The sequence below is a fragment of the Eretmochelys imbricata genome, chromosome 1, assembly GCF_965152235.1.
Source record: "Eretmochelys imbricata isolate rEreImb1 chromosome 1, rEreImb1.hap1, whole genome shotgun sequence".
NCBI lineage: Eukaryota > Metazoa > Chordata > Testudines > Cheloniidae > Eretmochelys > Eretmochelys imbricata.
Window position 1 is genome coordinate 194,800,415 of NC_135572.1, and position 23,704 is coordinate 194,824,118.

The window sequence follows — 23,704 nt, forward strand, 5'->3', positions numbered from 1 at the left end:
TGTTTCCTCACAGTTTAATAAAAGGAGAAAATGAGTGCTAGCCCAAAATCCAAAACCCATAAAATATCCTCAAATATGTCACGTTTCTAACTAATGTTGTTTTTCCCTCCAACCCCAAGAAAGTTATCATTTTATCAGCCATGCTCCTGACTCTCAATGATCCACTCAAAGATCTCTATTGAACTGCCTCTCAACACTAATGTAGTAATACTAAGGGCTTATCTTTTGGAAGGGAGAGTCTACCTTATCGATATCTTCTTCTTCCTCTTCTTCCTCCTCCTCTTCAGAAAAGTCAAGGATTTTCTTTGCAAGTAGTGGATGCCACTGAAGACACTTTCTCTTTGGTCGTTTCCCAGTTCCCTCTCCTTCTGTTGAATGATCCTTATTCCGATTACTGCCTTTCATTACTGTGACCTGCCATGCAAAAACAGCCACAAAAGTCATCTTACCAAATACAGGCAGATCACTTATGCATGTTAAGCATAAAGGATCATCCTGTTAAGAGCTGAACAAACTAATACCCAATTCAGAGGTTTATCAAATACAAGATTCTCAATTTTTTTGACAACACTATATATGGACATTTAATTTAATAAATTATTAATATGACATTATGTGAGCTCGCTGTGGATGAATCCTTTCTTGTCTTAACACTCCCTTCAAGCTACCAGATCAACCTGTGACATCCAGATTATGACTACGTAATAATTGGGACACTAGCCCTATCTAGCTCTCTCAAACACACTCTTGCCCAATCTACAGTTCAAAGTATTCACACTTCACCAGCTAAGTGAGTGAACAAGAGGCTTCAAGCTTCTCCAAAGCCTGTGTCTACTGCAGTATTTCATATTTTGTCAAGCCAGGAAATCCCTCCTTTTAGCACCAGAACATCTCGCCAGCCACACATCTGCAAATCACGCATTTATATTTAGCAATGATGATTTTTAATCCTGTGACACCATGAGCCAGGATTTCCCCAGTGCCATTAACAAGTGCAATAGAGAAATCTGACGCCCAGTCCTAAAGGGATGAATTATGAATTTGAAGCAAACAAGAAGAAGCAATTACACCAAAAACATTTTCAAAGTGCTTGTCTACATGAACATTTACACAATACAAAAACCCCTGAAAGAATGGAGTGCATACCCACACAGTACAGATCATATTCATCCATCACTCTTGCATATTTGTATTTCATATTAAGTGTCTCAGATCTGTCTTATTGAAATTCATAATTATTGCATGTTAACATCCAATTTAAGGTGCTGCTTACAAGATCTGATAACCAGGCATATCTTGAAATAAGGCATAATATCCCTCCATGCATACTGGATACAAATCAATGATTTTTTTTTAAATCAGATTTTATTTTAAATTAAATTGGATTTTTATTTCATAATTTAAATAATAAGTTTTTCTTTTTGAAAAATACACCTGTTTAAAATGAAGTCTGAATGTAATACGTTAAAGCCTAAATTTATTATAATCTCTTAAAACATTTATATGAAAATAAATACACTGTGTCTATGATCCTCTACCAAAACCTTGAAGTTAAAGGCTGCTTTTCTATATAAAAAAAGAATCAGGGGGAAAAAAAATCTAATTTTTGAAGTCAAGCTTTATAAATAGGGCACAATAGTTCATGTAATATATTAAGGCCTGTTTTGTTTATTAAAAATAAATTTTGTATGCTGGTTTAATTAAATTCCAGTTGCCATCCTAACACAGCTTGACAAAAATCATGAACTAAAAGTTAATAATCTACTAAATAAGCAATATATCATTCACTATTTTCTTACATACTAAAAATGTACAATTAATAAGAATCTGAAAATATTAAGCTATATAGTTGCTCAAATAATTGTATATAGTTATAGTGTACCTTCCTAGGTAACAAAAAATAATAGATGACTAAATCTACTATAAAGGCTGTATTTACTTATATGTTTTAATGGTTATATCAACCCATGAAAATGCACCTTTCTTTAGAAAATAACTGAAGTACAAATGGAAAAGTTGATTAAAATCAATGATTTAAATTGCATTGGCTTAAATCAATCCACCCTTCCTACGTATACCCAAGATAAGAGCTTGCAACTATTTATGGAACTTTTTTGGTTTGTTCATTTGCATCCTTTTGTTAACATGACATTAATGTACACTGTCTTGAGTCAAAGATGATACTGATGGTAACCAGAATTAACATGTAGGAAAATGAGTGAATCTAGACAATGGATAACCTATATGGCCTGTAAAAAATATCTGTGGAAGATTTTGAAAGGCTAATGGTCATCTCTCAGTGGCAAGTTAACAATAATGGCCAAATCATGGTCCCAATGCAAATTTCATCATTAATTTCAAATAGGACAAGGGTTTGGCTATAGGGAAAGATGTATAATCATTTAAGGGCAGGAAGGCAATATGATAAAGATGCTGCTTTTTGGAACATAACTGCAGAACCATGACTTTTTAGTTATAGGCACAGAGTGGAAAAATATACAGTGTTTATCACACCCACAAATATTCAAGTATTAAGACAGATTAGCTAAAACAAGTAACTTGAACAATTTGATGCAACAGCTACTGTTGTTCAGGCCAAATTACATGTTCCATTCCAAACACAGTTTTCAGTTATTAATATTGTACCAGATTCTCAGCACCAGCTCTGTCCCCCTTTGCATAAGGGTACATAATTTGGCTGCCTATGAGCAGTTGAGAAATTCCTTGTTGGGGGAAACTTACTTGCACAAAGATTGCCACCCCCCTCTAAGTGCCCCCCTTCTGGCACAGGAGTTGTGTCAGGGGAGGGAGAGGGCAGAGCTCATCTCCAATACACCAGTTCTCGACTGACACATGGTCTGAAAGCATCCATAAACAGATTTCGTAAGTTAGAGCAGCCTACTGGTACCCTAACTTATATCTGGGTCAGAACAGCTTGAGAATCAGGGAGCAACAACGGAATACATGTTGGCACAGTAAAAGAATCCAATGCGATATTTTCAAGTTAGAACTTTCCATGCTTCATCTCATCCAAGACGTGATTTTTGTTAAAGTTTGGACAAAATCCTTTTGTTCACTTCAGAATTACATAAGGGTTGAGGGGGTAGTGAGAGAAGATACAAGCCACTTGCCCCATATGATCAAAGCTTCACTGAGGAACACGCACACCAAACATCAGAAGCTACCACAGGAAGTTCTAACCTGCGTAATTTCAATAGTCCTCAATGAAAAAGGAAAAAATTCAACTTCAAAAGAAGTTGGTTCAGTAATGTTAAACTGGGAACATTTGTACCATCTTAATAATTTCACACATGGGCATTCGAATTGTAATTTGTTCTTTTCTCCCCTTTAACACATCAGGGACCCCCTCAGTTCAGGATGCTTTGGGATTTAGCAGCTTTCCCATAAGATACTTATTTTATTGTTGTGTGTATCATCTTGCTCTTCGATGTAATGCTAATTTAAGCGCTGCTTTTCATGTCAGTTATTTCACTGATAATTATCTGTAACCAATACTTCTTTTAAAATTATATTACCGGCACTATAGAAGTCTCATTACTAATTCAAAAATCAAGTTTAACAGGCAGCTTTCTGCTCCCCCAAGTTTTAAAGAGGATTAAGATAAATCTTCACAAAAGATAAGTAACCCCACAGCATGTTTTATAAGTATTCTCAATTATATCTGAAAATTTATCCAGCAAGTAGTTTTGGAAAAGGCAAGTGAAAACAGGAGCTGAGCACTAGCCATTTCTAAAATCCGTAAGGGATTCACGTCATGATCTTTATTTATTATTGTCCCTTGCTCACAAACAATTGTTTATATTTTCCCGATACATAGGCCAAACATTGAGTACCTAATTATCCCTTAAAAACAATTTACTGAATCAAGTACTCATTGTACTGCACATTACTGAATAGGTAAAAATGCATTTTCAGCTTCCTGGAATTTAGTTACATTAATTAGGGTTTTTTCAAATTGTGATATATTTTACCCTTGCAGTCATTATGATGCAATAGTTCATCTATTATGAGACTCTCAATCAGGCAGCTACCAGCTCACCATAACAAGAGAAAAAGAAACTCAGGTCTGCGGCACCAAAATCAAAGCCCTGGATACTAGAGAGGTAGATCTCTTTAGAGAGACACACATTGTCTCTCCTCAATAAAGGCTGGAGTAGTCTCTGATAGGGCCTGAGCCTGTACCCCTTAATTCAATGGGAGTTTTGCCATGATTTCAGTGGGAGAAAGATCGGGGCCACAACAAGGTCAGCTTTCAGTCTTCCCTCTAACTCGGCAGCGGGACAAGGAAACAAAACAAAATGCCCTCATGAAGTATGCAAAGCTATATCCTGTGCCATCAAGACACATTCCCCTCCCACTAGGGTGACCAGATGTCCCAATTTTATAGGGACAGTCTTTTTTTTTTTTTGGTGTGTCTTTTCTTATATAGGCTCCTATTAACCCCCACCCCCGTCCCACTTTTTCACATTTACTGTCTGGTCACCCTACCTCCCACAAACTTTGAGGAAAATCACAGCGGGCATTTTCAAGCGATTTGGATCACTATTTTGTAATGTTTCAGCTTTTCTGATTTCTTTTTCTGGGGGGGGGGGAGCTCATTTTATTTTACATAATCTTTGCACTACACATTTCACAGTAGTTTTAATTTGTCGGTGTCTACTGAGAATGATCCCTTGTACCTTCTTCTCCTGGCAGAAGTCTCTCACAACAGGAAGGCCAGAGAATTCCATAGGTGGATCTAAGTATTGTATAGAAAGAATATCAGCCTCTACCAAATTCTATAGGACTTTTCTTTTGCGGACTGAAGCTTGAGACACCACATGTTGAACATTTTCCTTTTGAATAGGTTCTCTCTCCATTCTGCCCGTGTGCTCCACAGATACAGTACACTCATAATGACATATAGTCACAGTTAATAGATTACCAAGGGTTGCTTAACATGACAGCAAAAAATACCTCTAATCCACATGAACTTAATAGTTCCCTCATTTTTCCTTTCGAGTTCTTGGCTACTTACAGTGTAACCACACTGGATAAAATCCAATTAAAGTTCAAGTGAACACATAAATAAGTTAATGGTATCTTGTACTATACTACCATTGCTTACTTATTGATTAACTGAACATTAATGGAATTCATTTAGTTGAATCTTTAGGCTCCTATGTTTATCCTTTTTTCTTAATATATAATCAATAGCATGGTAGCTGATTGTTTCCTACGCAGAGAATTGCTCATGTACAAATAAACGTAGCCAGGTCTAATGGAAAGTTTACACTGACTACAAATGACATTTCTATGTTCTTTACGCGGCTCTATAAACATATAGTGGTGATGCACATTAAGGGCAATGATCTCCGCTCCTGATGCAAAACTATTAATAGGGCTCCAATAACCATTCCACACTGCCATCAATAGTAAAATTAAAAAGCTCTCTCAACAGAATTGTTATCAAAATATTTTTTCAGCCTTTTCCTGCTGGCTATCTTTTTATTTTCTGTTGCTGGAAACACAGTATTCTCTGTCACTTTATAAATATGTACACCCAATGCAGGCTTTCAGCAGAAAAATGTAATCATCTGCAAAAATGTTAAGAGTTTTTTTGGGAGGTGGGGAGGATTGTTTGTGTTTTTTTTTTACACCTTTACTACATATTTTTTTTCCAATTTAGTTATAGAATTAGATGCAAATTTTCATCTTTAAAAATTCAAAACCCCCAAACTGTTTTATTGTGCCTTTTCTCTGACATCTAATTCCACCCTCCCTCTCCCTACGTTCCTAGATTCTTTACAAAACAGTAAGTAAATATGGCAGTCCAATTCCACGGTTTTAACTTTGGGAACATTGACAGTTGCCTGCATGATTTCTTAACCCTACATGTTGCATTAACACTAATGGAGTACCTGCAAAATTATACATTTACAGTGGTGATAATCAAAATCTTTACAAATGTCTTTACAAGTAATTAAACATTAGGAAAGTATTTATACTAATCTCTATACCAACAGGCTTGGCAAAATTCAAGGTTTATTTTTGTAATTTCAATATATAATGTCTATGTTTATTTTTAAGCATTTATTTTTATCAATTTAAATTTTTACAGTTGCAGGGGGATGTCACACAATTATGTAATGACAGACACTATGAATCAAAATGAAGCTTTATAATTGTTAAAACACAAATTGACAACGTCACATATCAACATATACAAAGAAAATATCCCTATATCAAACCCCAAGAAGTTCTCAAGCAGCATTTCTCTTACTTTGCCTATCTGTAAATTTTTCTCATCAATCAATGTTTCCTGACATTTACTGATAAAAACTGAACCCTTCCAAGCCTATGAAAAGACAGTTACCTTTTCCATAACTGGTGTTCTTCGAGATGTGTTGCTCATGTCCATTCAACTTAGGTGTGTATGCTCGCCACATGTACCTGTGCCGGCAGTTCTTCCCTTAGCAGTATCTGTAGGGGATCAGCTCTGGCGTCCTCTGGAGTGGCATGCACATGCCGCGGTATAAGGGGCTCTGCCGGTTCCCCCCCACCCTCAGTTCCTTCTTGCCGGAAACTCCAACAGTGGGGAAGGAGGGTGGGTTGTGGAATGGACATGAGCAACACATCTCGAAGAACACCAGTTACGGAAAAGGTAACTGTCTTTTCTTCTTCGAGTGCTTGCTCATGTCCATTCAACTTAGGTGACACCCAAGCAGTACCCCTCGGAGGTGGGTAGGAGTTCACAGACGTGTAGACTGCAACACAGATCTGCCAAACCCAGTGTCACCCCTGGCCTGCTGAGTGATGGCACAGTGGGCCGTTAATGTGTGCCCTGAGGACCACGTCGCGACTCAACAGATATCTTTGATTGGGAAGCGTGCCTTGCCTGCGCTCTGGCCTCTGATGATCGGCAGCGGAGGGACTCCCATCAACTCATAGCAGGTCTGAATGCAAGAGATGATCCAGTTAGAAATCCTGTGTGTGGACACCGGGAGGCCCTTCATCCTATCAGAGATGAATCGCTTAGTCGACTTACTGAAACGCTTTGTCAGATCTAGGTAGAAAGCCAGGGCCCTCCTTACATCCAAAATGTGAAGGCACCTCTCTTCACTAGTCTCATGGGGCTTAGGGCAGAAGACCGGAAGCAAGATGTCCTGGTTCACGTGGAAAGTAGGGAAGGAAGGCCGGGTGCCTTGGGAAGGAAGGCCGGGTGGGGCCAGAGCTGGACCTTGTCCTTATAGAAGGCTGTGTACGGCGATTCTGAGGTCAGGGCTCGCAGCCTCGCCTCACAGATGTCACTGCCACCAGGAAAGTGACCTTCCACGATTGGTGAGACAGGTAGCACGAGGCCAAAGGCTCAAAGGGTGGGGCCGTGAGCCTGGACAAAACCAAGTTGAGATCCCACTGAGGGGTCGGGAACCAAACTTGAGGAAAAAGCCTCTCAAGGCCTCTGAGGAACCTGACCTTCATGTCATGGGAGAACACCGTCTGCCCCTGGATTGGCAGATGAAAGGCACAAATGGACACCAGATTCACCCTGATAGAGGAGTGCGCCAGGCCCTGGTACCTCAAATGAAGCAGGTAGTTTAAGATTGACTGCACTGAAGAATGCGGAGGGAAGATGCCCAGTCCAGCTGCCCAGCGGGCTATCCAGGGTAGCTGGCGGGGAGCGGGTTGAGCTACATCACTCCACTGGAGCTTGGGCACGAGATCCCGACGTGGGTAAAGAGTTGCCTGGCATGGGACCTTGCTCACACCAGCACCGGTGCATGTGGCGAGTACATACACCTAAGTTAAATGGACATGAGCAAGCACTCGAAGAATACTAAGTGTAAGAAACACCATAGCAACACTGTCTACTTGCAAAAGCAAAACTCCAGAGATTTGAATGGCAACTCCTAGGTGGTCTAAGATTTCAATGGGTGCCGTATGTGTGTCAGAATGGCAGGATTTTACCAGAATTTCTCTTGCACCCACTACGAAAGTATGAACGAATCTGACTTGCCAGGCTAACTGTGGCAGAGCCAACATTTTAACGGACAAGTCAGTATTCTTTGACATATCTACTGCAGAAAACCACCTCTTACATACTTGGTGATGTAGCTTGAATTGCTGTGTCAAAGAACTGATGCAAGTGATAAACAGATCTAAACCTAAACTGTTACGACTCTCAGGTAGAACAGTGGCATCTCAGACTATAAGCGCCTCATCCAACTCCCCTTGATTTCAACAGGAGTTTTTCAAACTGACTTTATTGGGAGTTAGACTGGGCTCTTATTATGTCCACATGGAATACTAGTACATGATCAGGAACGAGGTACTGTTAAGGCAATTTATTAAGCATCTTCCACCCCATACCACACTCGTCAAATTTCTAAGCTACTCTTTAAGAAATACCATAAGAACATAAACAAATACAGAAGGATTGAATCACCAAGACACTGATACTGTTAATGATCTGATGAGGTGAGTTGTCTCAACCAGAAAGCAGGAGTACCGTAAAGAAGCTTTACTCGGCCAACTCTGGGAACTAAGTCATTGATTTTTCCTTCTCACTCCAAGCAGAGAAGCTCAATTCCTTATATTTCAATTACAATTAAAATGCAAGATGATAAAATATATATAAATGAAAAAAAGAGAATGTTTTTAATTAGATAGTTTATTTAGCTCTGGGGTGCCTTGACCTGCAGAATTTATTTTAGCTTAATACAACGAAGAAAGCAAATTAATTGGTACTAATTACTGACCAGATAGTGAATGTATTTCTTCTTGTTTCACAGCAGAGAGCCACTAATGAGCTTTTCTAACTTTCACAGAAGTGATGGTTTAATGAAGGACATGCTGTGACTAAACAGAATACTGTCTGCTGGCAGAAATTTGGGATAGACTGTCACCACATGTAACTAACACAGCAACAATTCTTGCTTAATTTTTAATGAAGCTCTCTTTCCTGTTTAAGTAAATGACAAACTATTCCTTATTTCTCTTTTTGAATTTTCATTGATTGGTCCCTTTTTTGTTCTCAGTTTTTAACTTTATTTATCTAAGACTACCCAAGAAATAGTACGCTGTTTGAATTTCTGTGTTTTAAATGATCATGGAACGTCTACAAAAGTTCTCTCTCCTGTCCACCAAAAAAATATGAGCTTTCAAAGAAAAAATGTTTATATGAGAGGAACAAGATACTTGTATTTCCAGTGGCAACCGTTTCCTTCACTCATCATTAACACTTTCCCTTCGTTTCACAAACTCTTTCCCCACTTGGAAACATAGGGAATTATTCATTTCATTTCCTCCAAAACGGTTACAGCAATGCATGTGTCTCAATTACCATCTAAGTAAAATGAAACCACATATATTGCACACACATACACCTCTAACTCCAAATATTCTCAAAAATTAAAGGAGACAAGACAGACCACTTTCCATGTCTACTGCACATAGGGTGACCAGAGGTCCCGATTTTAAGGGACAGTCCCGATTTTTGGAGCTTTTTCTTACATAGGCACCTATTACCCCCCACCCCCGTACCGATTTTTCACACTTACTATCTGGTCACCCTACCTGCACATCAGACCTGTGCTCCACTCTTTGCACTGGCTTCCCATAGACTATAGAGTCTCGGTCCTTATCTTCAAAGCACTCCATAGCTTGGGCCTCCACCTAAAGCTCCAGGATGAAAACTGTGGTCAACCAGAAATTAATTTGGCCTGATGCATTTACTTAATCCATGTGAGTAAACTGTATTTTGTAGAAAGGTGTTGCAGTTGATTAAACTCTCTGAGTGAAATCCTGCTTCCACTCAATTAATAGAAAAGCCACCACTGATTTCAATAGGGTCAGCATTTCATCTTCTAAAGCTAAACTGAGGCATCTGTAAAATAGGTAGAATATTGATCTCAGGGGAATTGTGAGGCTTAACTCAATGTTTGCAAAGTGCTAAATGATCTCTAATGCTATAGAACCAAACAACCTCCTCTCCACATCCCATCTGCACCAGACAGCTGAGATTTTTCAAAGCTTAGTAGGGGATTTAGACACAAAACTGCTTTTAATCTCAAACAACTGGCCTTCATACACAACAGCAACAGAGCAAGAACAACTAACTGGTTTTGACCAAGTAAAGCACTCTCCTACTGGAAATTTAATACAGTAACATATGGTAACATATGTGGTAGCAGGTATAATGGTATTAATGGTAGTTTTGCAAAACGATTGAGTGTGCCAGCACGAGAGTGTTAGCAGATGCTTGCCTTTACACAGAACAAAATATGCACTTAACTAATAGTTCAGAGATACTGTTCCTAGAAATTTCTGTTTTGTAAATATGACAAGTTGACATTACAAGAAAATGAATTCCTCAACTGCTTAAAATGTATTTCTGAGTTTAAAATCTGAAGCTATTAACCAATGACATCAACCTAGTAAATTTTGTTTTAATATAAACGGGTGCAACCATTCTGGGGTACTTAGAAGATCTTAAATAATATCAAAGTTTCTCAGTTTAGAACTTTTCTCCAGCTATAATGCTAGCTGACTGCAAGCTGTGAAGCCAAACCAACTTACAGATTTCTTGTAGCTCTCATGTACTCAAACTATTTTTCAACACTGGCGGACACAAGTGACTAAGGTTGAATGAATCAACTCATGACTCCAAAAATGTGGACAAATTGGAAAAAGTCCAGAGAAGAGCAAAAAAATTATTAAATGTCTAGAAAATATATCCTATGAGGGAAGACTGAAAAAGTTTGGTTTGTTTAGTCTGGAGAAGAGAAGACAGAGAGGGGACATAACAGTTTTCAAGTACATAAAAGGTTGTTACAAGGAGGGAGAAAAATTGTTCTTCTTAACCTCTGAGGATAGGACAAGAAGCAATGGGCTTAAATTGCAGCAAGGGAGGTTTAGGTTGGACATTAGGGAAAACTTTCTAATTGTCAGAGTGGTTAAGCACTGGAAAAAATTGCCTAGGGAGGTTGTGGAATCTCCATCACTGGGGATTTTTAAGAGCAGGTTAGACAAACACATGTCTGGGATGGTCTAGATAATACTCAGTCCTGCCTTGAGTGCAGGGGACTGGACTGGATGACCTCTCGAGGTCCTTTCCAGCTCTATGATTCTATGATTGAACCTGCGTGCCCCACACCAGGTGTGCCTGGCACAGAGGGGCAAGCCCCCAAGGTGTTTCTGGAACAGGCCCAAAACTTGTGCTGTGTCAGGGTTGGATGCAGCCTCACCACTGAGTCCGTGTCCCCAGGGTGGGGGGATGGGGAGGCTGCAGGGTGATCTCCCACCTTCAACCAGCCAGTGGCTTGTGCTCCCCACTGTCACGCTGGAACCTCTGCATTTATTTATTGACAAATAAAACTTTCAGAATTTTAAAATACTGTGCATAGAATTTTTAATTTTTTTGGCATAGAATGTCCTCAGGAGTAAATATCATGTAGCAGCTTTTAAATACACTTCCTGCACCTGACACAATAGGCTCTGTCATCTTTTTGGCTCAGACTTGCAAAAACATGCATATTAACTCAAACGGTGAAACAGTACAGCCACCAATTCAGAAAGGAATCAACTAGCTTGTTTGTAATGGACAGAATCCTGTTAAGAAGAGGAAGTATCAAACTCCTCCTACTTTCAACACACACAATACTCATAGTAGGTGGGCTTTAGACGAGGAAAGAAAGGAGAGGGATGCAGGAAGTGGTTTTGTATAAATCAATCTGGCAGTTACTTTGCTCAGGCAATGGATGGTAGAAGGCAAAGCAGTTACAAAACAAAACAAAACAAAATAAAATCAGAGAGAAATTAATAAGTATATTGAAATATCCGTGCATGACTGTAATGAAAAAACAAGCAAGGAGAAATAGAAGCCATCACTATATATCAGCAGATCTTCATCTAGTGGGCATACTATGGATGATTATTTTCACTTCAGTAAAGATGGATATAATCTATAGGCAGGAGAAAAAAGAAATAGATGGCTGTGTTTACATGACATTGTAAATACCTTTGACACCAAAGGACAGCAAGAGAACAAGGAATAAAGTCTAAGGGCAAGATTACAGCGGCCTTACATGCCTACACAGGCATAAAGGAGTGTAAAGTTCCTCCTTACTCGCCTGCACAGACAATGCTCCATGTACGGGAAGGGATGGGGAATGGGTGGAACCCTTCCTCTGTTCCCCAAATATACTGGTCAGTGCAGCTGAGGTAGCACAGAGAAGGGAGTGATCTATTATTGGTACGTAGCAGCAGCAGATTACGCCGCTGCTGGAACAAATACAGAGACTAGAAAAAAGAACGAGGAGTACTTGTGGCACCTTAGAGATGAACAGATTTATTTGGGCATAAGCTTTCTTGGGCTAAAACCCACTTCATCAGATGCATCACTAGAAAGTGATTTGTGACTCTGTTCTGGAGACAGCACAGCTACATGCAGACCCTTATTCTGGGCAGATTAGTCATATCACAGTCTAACTCCCAAAGCTACTGTAAACATCTGTTACAGGGCAGCAGGGCTGGAGAAGTCAGAGAGCCAAACAATTCCTAGACAGAGTTTTAGAATAATGTCATTAGGGGAGATTTTAACTTCTCAAATATCTGCTTGGTAAAGAGAACAGCAAAAGAGGCAACAGAGGTTTTCTTCAAATTGTCTTCCACTTAAATTATAATCTTGAAAGTACAAAAATCTAACTAATCCTGTATCTAGTTCTTCCCAACTGCTAGAAACTGACTGAATGAGAGAATAAGGAAGCAAGCTTGGGAAAAAAACCTAATAGCATTCCTCTGCATTCTTTACTTCCAAATTTATAACAATTCATCAGTAGCCCTGATCCTGCATCTTGCTGCACGTGGGCAGATTCATGCATGCATACGGAACAAAGATTAAAGTAAATATGTTGGTTTCTTTTTATTTGCCTTCTGGTTTCTGAGCTGCTACAGTATATTCAGCTCATATTTTCAAGCTTTTCTTTGCAACCATATAAACTAGAATTTTTTTTTTTGAAGTTGAGATTCTCACATTTACATGTACCTCTAGGAACTGGAGCTTCAAGTAAAACATCCAATATCATGAGATTCAATAAAATGTGAGAGTTGGCAACTTTATAAAATTCAGATATAGGGCCAGATCCTTAGCTGTATAAATTATTATAGAAGTCTACAGAATTATGCTGTTCACACCAGCTGAAGATCTTGCCTCATCTTCCTTACTTAAAATTAGGGCTGTTGATTAATTGCAGTTAACTCACGTGATTAACTCAAAAAATTAATCACAACTAATCGCAGTTTTAATTGCGCTGTTAAACACTACAATACCAATTGAAATTTATTAAATATTTCTACATTTTCAAATATATTGACAAGATGGTGGGAAGAGAGGATAATTGTACTGTGACCTCAAGCTCAGGGCCCCAAAAGGTCAGTAACTGGGGTGAAATGGGGATGAAGAGAAACAGGGTGGGGCTCCAGCAAACAATGTACTGGGTCCCCAAATTTCTTTTGACAGGCCTGAGTACACACAATGAAGCTTCTGTAATAAAATTCACTCATAATTACTACAGGAGTCAAGGGAACCATATACAGCTATAGGAGCAAATGAAAGAATTAGGCCTTTAATATATTTTTAATAGGACGTGAAATATTCTTGCATAATCGTAGTGTTTGTATATAGTTTCCACTTTCGCCTTGAACTCATGTACAACAGATTAAAACAGCAGTGTTAATAAGCCATCATAATAACTGCCACCCACTGCTCCTTTGACAGCAAAAGGAAGATAAATGAATGTCTATACAGTGTATTTAACCTGATTTTCTGATCCATTAAGTGCTATTAGGCCATAAATTGTAATACTGTAGCATTCTTGCATCCTAAAAAAAGAGTCAATGAAAACATCCTGGATTCATTTTAAACAAGACCGATATGCTTAATGTTTATTGAGAGAAATATCCTGAGATGAACTTAAATACATTCCTAGCTATTATCAAACAGAATACAATACACACTGCAAAATCAAGCTGTCCCTCTCTTTTTTGTCTGTTTAAATGAGATAGCTACAATACTCTGCTTATAGAATTACAGTGTGAGAAATACTGCACCCATGAATTCAACTCCCTTGTCATTTCTCCCCTAGTAGACTGTCGATGGATAGTATACCAATTTTCTAGTATTACACATGCCAGTCTTAAAGTTTAATGGACAGCTGCTCAATTTAGGATATATTTGTTCTCTAGAGTTACGTTTAAGATTTTAAAAAATTCAGATTGAAAAACAGAACTTGTGCAAAAACCTAGAGATAAAATATTTTTACGAAACATGTGACGAGTATGCAAATTCACTCTCATGCTTTTCCCTTTACTGCAGGCACTATTTTAAAGGGACTTTTAGAGCACTGTAAATTCTTTAGTTCAGAGCCTCAATTTAGTCACAGAAAAATTAACTGAAACCAAAGGGTTTGCTACTCTACTTTTCTGAGTGTGTGTGTAAAGTATCTGCAAAAGGATTCTGGCTCTTAGCCACAGTGAGTTGCATAAACTCCTTCTGGATCTAGTAAAGCTCAGGAAGGTTGTGCAGTATCTCATTACACAACTTTCAGGCGCCACCTAGTGTTTTTTTCTTAAACTTTCCACTTTTTTAAATAGAAAAAACTGGTACTTATCACTGCAGGATCATGACCTTAAATAATAAGTACGATCTGAAAGTAAAGCATATGCTTAAGTGCTTTGCTGATTGGATTGGGGGCAGTTTGCACAGCATTTTGCATGATCAAGCCCTTAAAGAGATCTTATCTAGAGAAACCATTTAAAAAAAGCAAACTCTACTATTCACTGAGTCCCGACCTTTCGTCAGCATAGGTTAACAACAGTTTCTAATCATTGGTGCTGGTTCTGTGATGTGGAATACTGTCCAATAGCTAAGGCCAGCAGACTAATTAAGGCCTTGGATGGACATATACCAAAGTCCCAAAGAATGAATAAATAACCCGATTGTACCCTGTGTGGACCCAGCATCAAACAGAGTAGGCCACGAGGACTGTCAAGATGATGAATGTTAGAAGACCTGGGTTCAGATCTGAGCTCAGCCTCTGATTCAATGTGTGACCTTGTACAAATCATGTAGGCCCAAATTCTCAGTGCAATCTCTAAACCTGGGTACCTAACTTCAGGAGAAAAGGAGTTGAATGTTAGGCACCCAAAATATTGACCCCTCTTTTGAAAATTTAGACCTATCTATCTATCTGAGCCCTTTAAGAGATCTATCTATAGACACACAAACACAGAGAGAGAGAGAGAGAATTACACAGTTTAAGAGAGAGAGAGAAATTAAAATATACTGTTGCCAAAGATCTTCTATCTTTCTCTCCTGCTGTCGCAGAATCATACCCACTGAAAAAATAATAATAGTGTGTGACGCGTGAAGTCTTTATAAAACCCAGGAGTAAAGGAAGTTGATTGACAGTTTGCCTAGCCAATCACTCAGAGACAGGGTAGGGACTTCCCTTCTCTGCAAAGAGTTCAGGTTATGGAAGCCCTCTGTAAAAACTCTGGCTGCATCCTAGCCAGAGAGTCAGAGTTGCAAGGCTGGGGAGGAAGGGTCCTCTGGGGAAAACCCTGTCTGTTGGGCCCAGGAGGAAAAGTGGCTCCACTTAACTCAGTAGGAACGCATAGTGGACTCTTTCCTACTGCTTGATAGAATTCCTTGCATTTCCGATGAACACGCCAGTTCTAAAAACTATGTAAAAGCAGCTAAATACTACCAAAAAACCCCCAAAACTATACACACTATACTCTTTTAAAGAAGCGTCACAAACAAGAGGACATAGTTCCTACTGGGACCAGATGGCGGTGAGAAGGACCTGGAGACACGGTTGGGCCGCCCGGCCCTTTATCACCTCAAATTCTTGAGTGCACCAACAGACACTACTACTTTCAAATTCTTCAGCTACAGACACGTGGTGCACATGCGTAATCCCTCAGTGGAATACAATAGGGACCATCACTCAAAGAAGAAAAAGTACTTCCTCTTGTATGTATTAAACCTAATTTCATCAGGTGACCCCAGGTTTTTTATGGTCAAAAAAGGTAATTAACGCTTCTCTATTCATTTTTTCCACACATTTATGGTTTTATAGATTTTGATCATATCACCCTAGATTTCCATGGCGTTCTATCATCATGAAGTTCTACTCATGGGGAAGACACAGAGCTCAGCAACATCAAGGAGCTGTCTGCCAAGATGAACACATTGCATGCGATCAAATTCAGGGGGCCAAACACAAATATGCACCATAACATGTAGTAAGGTTTCATAGTGTGCATGTCAAATGTTATTTTCCAAGTTTCTTGATTTTTTAAAAACTCACACAGAAGCTATTCCCTACTGCAGAGAAAGCCAAAGGAAAGGGATGAAGCTTAATTGCAGATGTTTCGACAGGGTCTGATTAAATTAATCCTACAGTACTTCAAGACCTAACTGAAGCAATCATCTTCGAGAAATCTTGGAGGACAGATCAAGTCCCAGAAGACCGGGGAAAGGCGAACATAGCATCTATCTTTAAAAAGGGGAACAAAGAGGATCTGGGGAATTATAGACCTGTCAGCCTAACTTTGATACCCAGAAAGATACTGGAAGAAATTATTAAACAATCAATTTGTATCCTCTAGGCTAATAGGCTCATAAGAAATAGCCAACATGGATTTATTACGAACAAACCATGCCAAATCAACCTAATTTCCTTCTTTGATAGGGTTACTGGCCTAGTGGATAGGGGAGAAGCAGTAGACAGGGTAGATCTTAATTTTAGTCAGGCTTTTGATGCAATCCCACATGACTTTCTCATAAGCAAACTAGGGAAATATGGTCTAGATGAAATTACTAAAAGGTAGGTGCACAAGTGGTGATAGTACTGCTGGAAAAGATCTGGATCACAAATTCAATATAAGTCAACAACGTGATGCAGTTGCAAAAAAAGCTAATATTCTGGGATGCATTAACAGGAGTATCGTATGTAAGACACGGGAGGTAACTGTCTTGCTCTACTTGGCCCTGGTAAAGCCTCAACTGGAGTACGGTGTCCAAATCTGGGCACCATACTTTAGGAAGATGCAGATAAATTGGAGAGAGAGTCCAGAGAAGAGCAACAAAAGTGATAAAGAGTTTAGAAAACCTGACCTATGAGGAAAGGTTAAAAAAACTGGACACATTTAGTCTTGAGAAAAGAAGACTGAGGGGGACCTGATAAGGGATGTTAAGGGCTGTTAAAAAAAAAAAAAACAACCTATGATGATTTATTCTTCGTGTCTACTGAAGGTAGGACAACTAATGGGATTAATCTGCAGCAAGCAAGATTTAGGTTAGATATTAGGGAAAACTTTATAACTGTAAGGATACTTCCTATTGGAATAGGGTTTTAAGGGAAGTTGTGGCTTCCCCGTGATTGGAGGCTTTTAAGAAGGAAATTGGACAAACACTTGTCAGGGATGATCTAGCAAGAGGGGCTGGACTAGATGACCTCTTAAGGTCACTTCCAGCCCTACATTTCTGTGATTCTATGTTTCAGTTACTCAATGTGCAAAAGATCCCACAAAATAAGTGCATAACCCTAGGTCAAAACTTCCAAACCTGGTTGCCTAATGCTAGATTCCTAAATCTAAATTTACACACTTAAGTAGAAACATGTATTGGTCTTACACTGACTTTCTATTTTCCTCAGTAGGATTTTACTTCCAGCTTTTATTTTCTCTAACTGCCTCTTAGCCTCCTCATTTTTGTGTAGTTCTCTATTTTTAAGTTAAATGCTACTGAGGAGGGTTTCTTTGGTCTTTTCTCCCCTACAAGGATGTTAAATTTAATTACATTATGGTTGCTATTACCAAGCTGTTCAGCTATATTCACCTCTTGGACTAGATTCTGTGCGCCACTTAGGATTAAATCAAGAATTGCTTCTTTCTTCAGAGAACAAAGGACTCGTGATCCAGCTGCAGATCTTGGCATAACATAGGAGTGAATCTCTTAACAAAATCCTCTTAGAATAGTTGCATTTTCATACATACAGTAACTCCTCGCTTAACGTTACAGTTATGTTTCTGGAAAAATGCTACTTTAAGCGAAACGATGTTAATCAAATCCAATTTCCCCGTACGAATTACTGTAAATAGGGGGGTTAGGTTCCAGGGAAATTTTTTTTGTCAGACAAAAGACTATTATCTATCTATCTATCAGTAGAAGTTTTAAACAAACAATTGAATACTGTACATAGCAAAGATGATTGTGAAGCTTGGTTGAGGTTGTGAAGTCAGAGGGTGGAAGAAGGTAGGATATTTCCCAGGGAATACCTTACTGCTAAATGATGAACTAACGCTCGGTTGACCCCTCAAGGGTTAACCCATTGTTGTTAATGTAGCCTCACACTCTATAAGGCAGCACGAATGGAGGGAGGGGAGACAGCATGGCAGAGAGTGACAGAGACCCACACCACATGTGTGAGAGAGAGACACGTATTGCCCCTTTAAGTACGCTGACCCCACCCTAAGTACACTGCTTTTTAAGTAGATCAGCAAGTTGAGACAGCAGCTGCTGCCAGCAAGCTCCCTCCATCCTGAGCCCTGTCGTGTGTCATCCCCCCCCCGTGGAGAGGAGGTACAGGAGCGGGGGGAGGGGGAGACACCCTGACATCAGCACCCTTCTTCCCCACCCCCCACCCCTTGCACAGCAAGCAGGAGGCTCCTGGGAGCAGCTCCAAGGCAGAGGGCAGAGAAGCTCGGGGCAGTGGGGGGAGGGACAGCTTAACTTCCAGCAATTGATAGCCTGCTGGGCAGCTGCCGCACAGGGAACATAGGGGAGCTGATGCGGGGGCTGCCGTCCACCCTGATTCCAAGCCCCCACCAGCTAGCTCCAATTGGCTGCTCTTCCTGCAAGCAGTGGACAAAGCAGGCGTCTGCCAAATGATGTTATAAAGGGAGCATTGCACAACTTTAAATGAGCATTATTCTCTAATAAATAGAACAGCAACAGAACAATGAAACAAGGTTAACCAGGACGACTTTAAGTGAGGAGTTACTGTATATGTTCTTTTTAAGTCTAAATATTTCAAGTAATTATACAGAGACACAGTCTGTGGAGCCTTGAAGTATTCAACATCTTTTGGTAACATTTTATTTTATTTTTAAATATTTCAGTGTATAATGATACACAATGATTCCCTCTCTCATACAATTTGTTACTCTGGGTGCCTCTGACATTATTAAAACAATAATATCACCTAATAAACAAAAAACAGCAGCAAAAAAAGAAAAACTCCAACAAATCCCTATCCCGACACAACCCAAACAGTAGGTCTTTCATTCACCCAAATGCCCATTCCCCATAAATAATCACTCCCAACATGATCCACCATCTTCAAAACACCCAGGGGAAAATTATAGACCTTACAAAATGCTCTGGAGATCACCAGTCCCATACTGCTCAGGACCAAAGCATAAGCCTTTTCCACAATTCAGGGCTCCTTACAGAGTGTGTTCTATCACTGACCTCTTTTCTATTAAATCATGGGGCCTCCAACATGAGCACCTCTGCTGACTGCAGCAGTAGGGTACAGGGAGACAGGCAGTCTTAAGTAGGTGGACCCTAAGCAACTTGTTTGAATCCATTTTTCTCAGACTATATTTTATTCTCAGTTTGGAATCCTTTGTGTGGTGAGACTTAAAGGATTTATTTTCACTCAGCTACATTAGGAATCGTAAAGTAAGGATGATCCTGAAGGCAGCCTCCATCCTTACAAATTTGTTCCTTAATACAACGTCATTGCAGGATTTCCAACATTTTTTCCTGGTGTTAATTATTAACCCTTTTGGGGATCAGGGAAAGAGCTGAACGAACATCTATCAAACATCTTTACACACGATGGTCCTTTGCTTTTTCCACTTGTCCCAGATTAAATGAATCTGCCCATACTTAAAAGCAGAGGGCTTATAAGAGTTGGTTTTAGATTGAACTCAGTTGTGCTAGCATACAGTGTCTCATTGTTAAGTATCTCAGTTTGCCTCACTCAAAATCTAAAATATGATAAATCAAACATTTTGCCACCAACTCAGAGCACCAAATCGATCTTCTTCATTGTAGATTTGTCCCCTAGTGGGACAAAATTAAATCAAAGGAAATGGTCATTGCTCCTAAAGTCACCTTGTATTCACAAATTCCATGGGATATGCCAGATGCTAAAATCAAAACAGTACACACACGTGCCAGCTAAAAACAAAAGCTCAACATTCAAAACCAAGACACCAAACCAAAAGTAAACAAATCAACAAAACCCACACGCCACATTTTCATATTTTTCTTTGAGGCAGGAAGAAAAACCAAAACAAATGAGGTTAGCATTGCAGAAACTCCAAGTAATTCTATGAATAGGTAAAGTTGATGAAAAATCTGAATGACCACAAAAATGGAAGGAAGCAATGAATTTTTGTGTCTCTAAATAACATACTTGCATCACGTATCAGAAAAGAGGATTGTGACACATTAACATACATTACCCTGCTGCCATCTAATTACCTTAAAGTTGGGCTTCAATATTTGGATTTGTGTTATTTTTGTTTCCTGATTATGAATAAAGAAGGCCTGGAAATAGTTTTTGTTTGTTTTTTTAAACCACACACAGTAGGAATAATGAGACAGACTCTCAGCTGAGGCAAATTGGGATAGTTCCATTGACTACACTGGAGTTATGCTGACACCAGCTGAGGAGCCTGGCCCATTGTGACTTGTCTTACCTGCTTCTGGGTGAAGAGTCTCGGCAGCCTGGAGAACTAGTAGGATTATGACATCACAAGAGACTGAAACCTAAGGAAGCAAAAAGAGGAAGGGATTTTAGTCAGCCTATTTTAAAAAAATCCTTTGATTTTTGTTTACATTATCACCTATTTAACTCTCAATTCTTAATATCCACTCAGGAGAATAGTTCATTATGAAAGATTCAACACTTTTGCCACATAAATTGAGGGAAGAGAAAACTCCTACTGCAATTCTCCAACAAAAAACAGGTAAAACAAGATTTGATATTTCTAAAACTGGAGGGGGAAAGTCCATTTCTTTTTACATCGTGAAGCAGCAAAAAAGGTATCAGCTCCTTTCCCCATTTCTGTTGGTCATTAAAAGGTCTTCCATTGTGTATTTACTTCTCGCTTACTGAGAAGTTAAGTTTGACATGGATCATGAAAAAAAGTAGGTGAGAAAGAGTTTTATGAAGTATATTCTGTCTGTAAAATGCTTTCTGATCCCTGAATGGAAGATACTACATAAAAAGTATACATGTTTACTGCTATCAGCAAAAGACATATTGTGGACATGTGCATAGACAACACAGAAGTCAAATTGAAGCTCATGCAGATAAAACTGCCAACACCAAAGCATCTCTGTTCAGAGAAAACACCTGTTTGCAAAGCACCCCCTCTATAAGTAAAGGGCTATTCTTCAATGGAGAAAGATAGTCTGCAATTTTCCCCTTGTAGTGACATATTTGTCTTTGTTTTTTCCTACTACTGTACTAAAACTTAGCACTACTTATTGTTTAGTAAGAATATCTAGCTGAATAATCTGATTTTGGTAGATTAAATTTAAAGCACCGATAGTTTTAGATTAAGCCTAAATTATCCTGCAGTGAAGTCTATGGCAGCATAACTCAGTTCTTGCCTTAGCTTGGGTTTCCTCAACTGCGATAGATTTCCCCCCACTTAATTTTCTCCAAAGCAATTAAAAACTTCTCTTGTCTTTGTAAGACAAGATGAATCTAGGTAGTTTTAAAGGAACCTCCAAATCACAGTTTGAAATGAAGTGATGCTAGCACTTATCCCTACAATCAGTACTATACTTTCCAGACTGGCCAATGGCCATCAGAGAACTATTTTCCCATAACCAGCCACTGAGTTGGGTAATGCCTATGGCTAGAACATTCAGCCCGATACCCTGACAATCGAAAAACAACTGAATCAAACAGAAGTCTTCAAATACCAGCCAGAAATACCAAACAGACTCTCTTGTACCCCAATGGCACTCAAATAATAATCAAAATGATCAAGGGTACATGACAGGTTATTAAAGCCTCAGAGTGAAATTCTCTCAACTACAAATGACAATGATGAAAAAACCTGAAGTCAAATCACACTGTAGCAAGGCCCACAGGAACCTCACTGAGAATGAGTGGCATTGAATAGCTCCTCCCTCAAGCTGCCTGGAAGAGTGCTTTTACCACACCTCAGAATATTGCCTTATGTTAACTGCATTAACTGCTGCTAAATTTTCCCAGTACATTCAGGCAGCATGCTCCTGCAGAAAGCAACTGCATCAGGCAAGCCTGAACATTCATTTGATGTCGAAGGATGACATCAGCACACAGGTGCAGTGAAGCACATCCAGCTAAAAGGTTAACCCTCGATCAGTATTTGGGATAGTTAATCATCTGCACAGGTTCCCTTTTCTTAGGTACTTTTATGGTCTTCATTCCAACATCAAAGTGCTTTTTGAAGGGGCACTCCCAGCTGGAGCTCTCAGAGTTAACATGATATTACACACATGTCCCTGAGTCCCACTGCCTATATTAGTGGTTTTACAATCAGTTTCCTTTAAAAATAAATGATTTCTCGCTCCCCTTTCACTACCTGTAAGACTCTCAGAAGAAGGGGAAAATGACTGACTATACAAAGGAAACAGTGTTCATGATTAGTCACAGAGTGCTGTCAAATGTATATAAAGCAAACAAATAAGAACTAGAGATTAATCTCTTTCAATTGTAATAATCATAGGTGTTTCCTGTAATACTAAGAGATTGGAAAAAAAGACCGTTAGGGGTGCCATTAACAGCATACATTTACGATCTCTTTAATTCATCTTTTTCTCATGTGGGATGTAATTATTTATTATTCAGAAAGCAACCGTACACCACAAGTGCTATAAACTTTCCCATACACAGGAAGACCCAGACCCTGGCTCTAAGAGCATGCATTCTAAAGTTCTCATCTATTTATTGTTTTAGGATAACATGCAGAATGCTAAGACCTCCTATTGGGATAAACATAGAACTGAAATCAAAGTGAAGCCTTTACTAGAGACCATCTTTATTAAGCAACCGCACATCTTAGAAATTGTTCCACAGTATTCCCAAATGTTTTAAATATAACTCTCCTCCTCCTCTACTAGAAAGCGGTCTGTGTTAAGTAACAAATTTTTCCTTTTCTTTTTTTTTTTTTTTTAAATGTTCATGCCTTTTGCAGAGGAGGAATATCTCCCATACACAGTTATATACGAAACTGGGTCCTCCGTAAGACTTAGGCCAGAGAAACCTGTAAGGGTATTCCTTGATGGACGACCAGTGATCACTGTTAGAATGAGGTAGAAAAAGTAATCTAAGATCTCCATTGTGGCTGGTATCAGAGAAACTCAGGACAAAGTCATACCTAGGGTTATATCAGCCTTGCATTCAGAAAGGAATCTGAATCAGCATGTATGAAATATAGTACGCAGGTGGCACACTGGGACCATTGCTAATTGACTAGCCCAAGAGCCGGACTGCACTAGTAAGGCATTATGTCAAAGATATCTGTTGCATCTCTTTGCCTTTGAAGGGCTTCCCTAGTCAATCTGGAACTGTTTGAGACTGTCCCTTTTCTGAAGCACAGAAAGCAGGTCTTACAAACTAGA

The 23,704-nt window shown here is 39.2% G+C and overlaps 1 protein-coding gene across 6 annotated transcripts in view; it reads right to left on the bottom strand.

The window, feature by feature from the left end:
* The window catches only part of BBX (BBX high mobility group box domain containing), a 189,800-nt gene that overhangs the window by 87,723 nt on the left and 78,373 nt on the right, over window positions 1–23,704 (bottom strand). For all 6 annotated transcript variants that reach the window (XM_077821139.1, XM_077821157.1, XM_077821148.1 and 3 more), the window contains 2 exons: window positions 20,782–20,851; window positions 244–414 (listed from right to left, as the gene is read on the bottom strand). In XM_077821139.1, coding sequence (XP_077677265.1) covers window positions 244–405 — 162 coding nt within the window. In that variant the 5' untranslated portion in view covers window positions 406–414; window positions 20,782–20,851. The remainder of the gene's footprint in view (window positions 1–243; window positions 415–20,781; window positions 20,852–23,704) is intronic.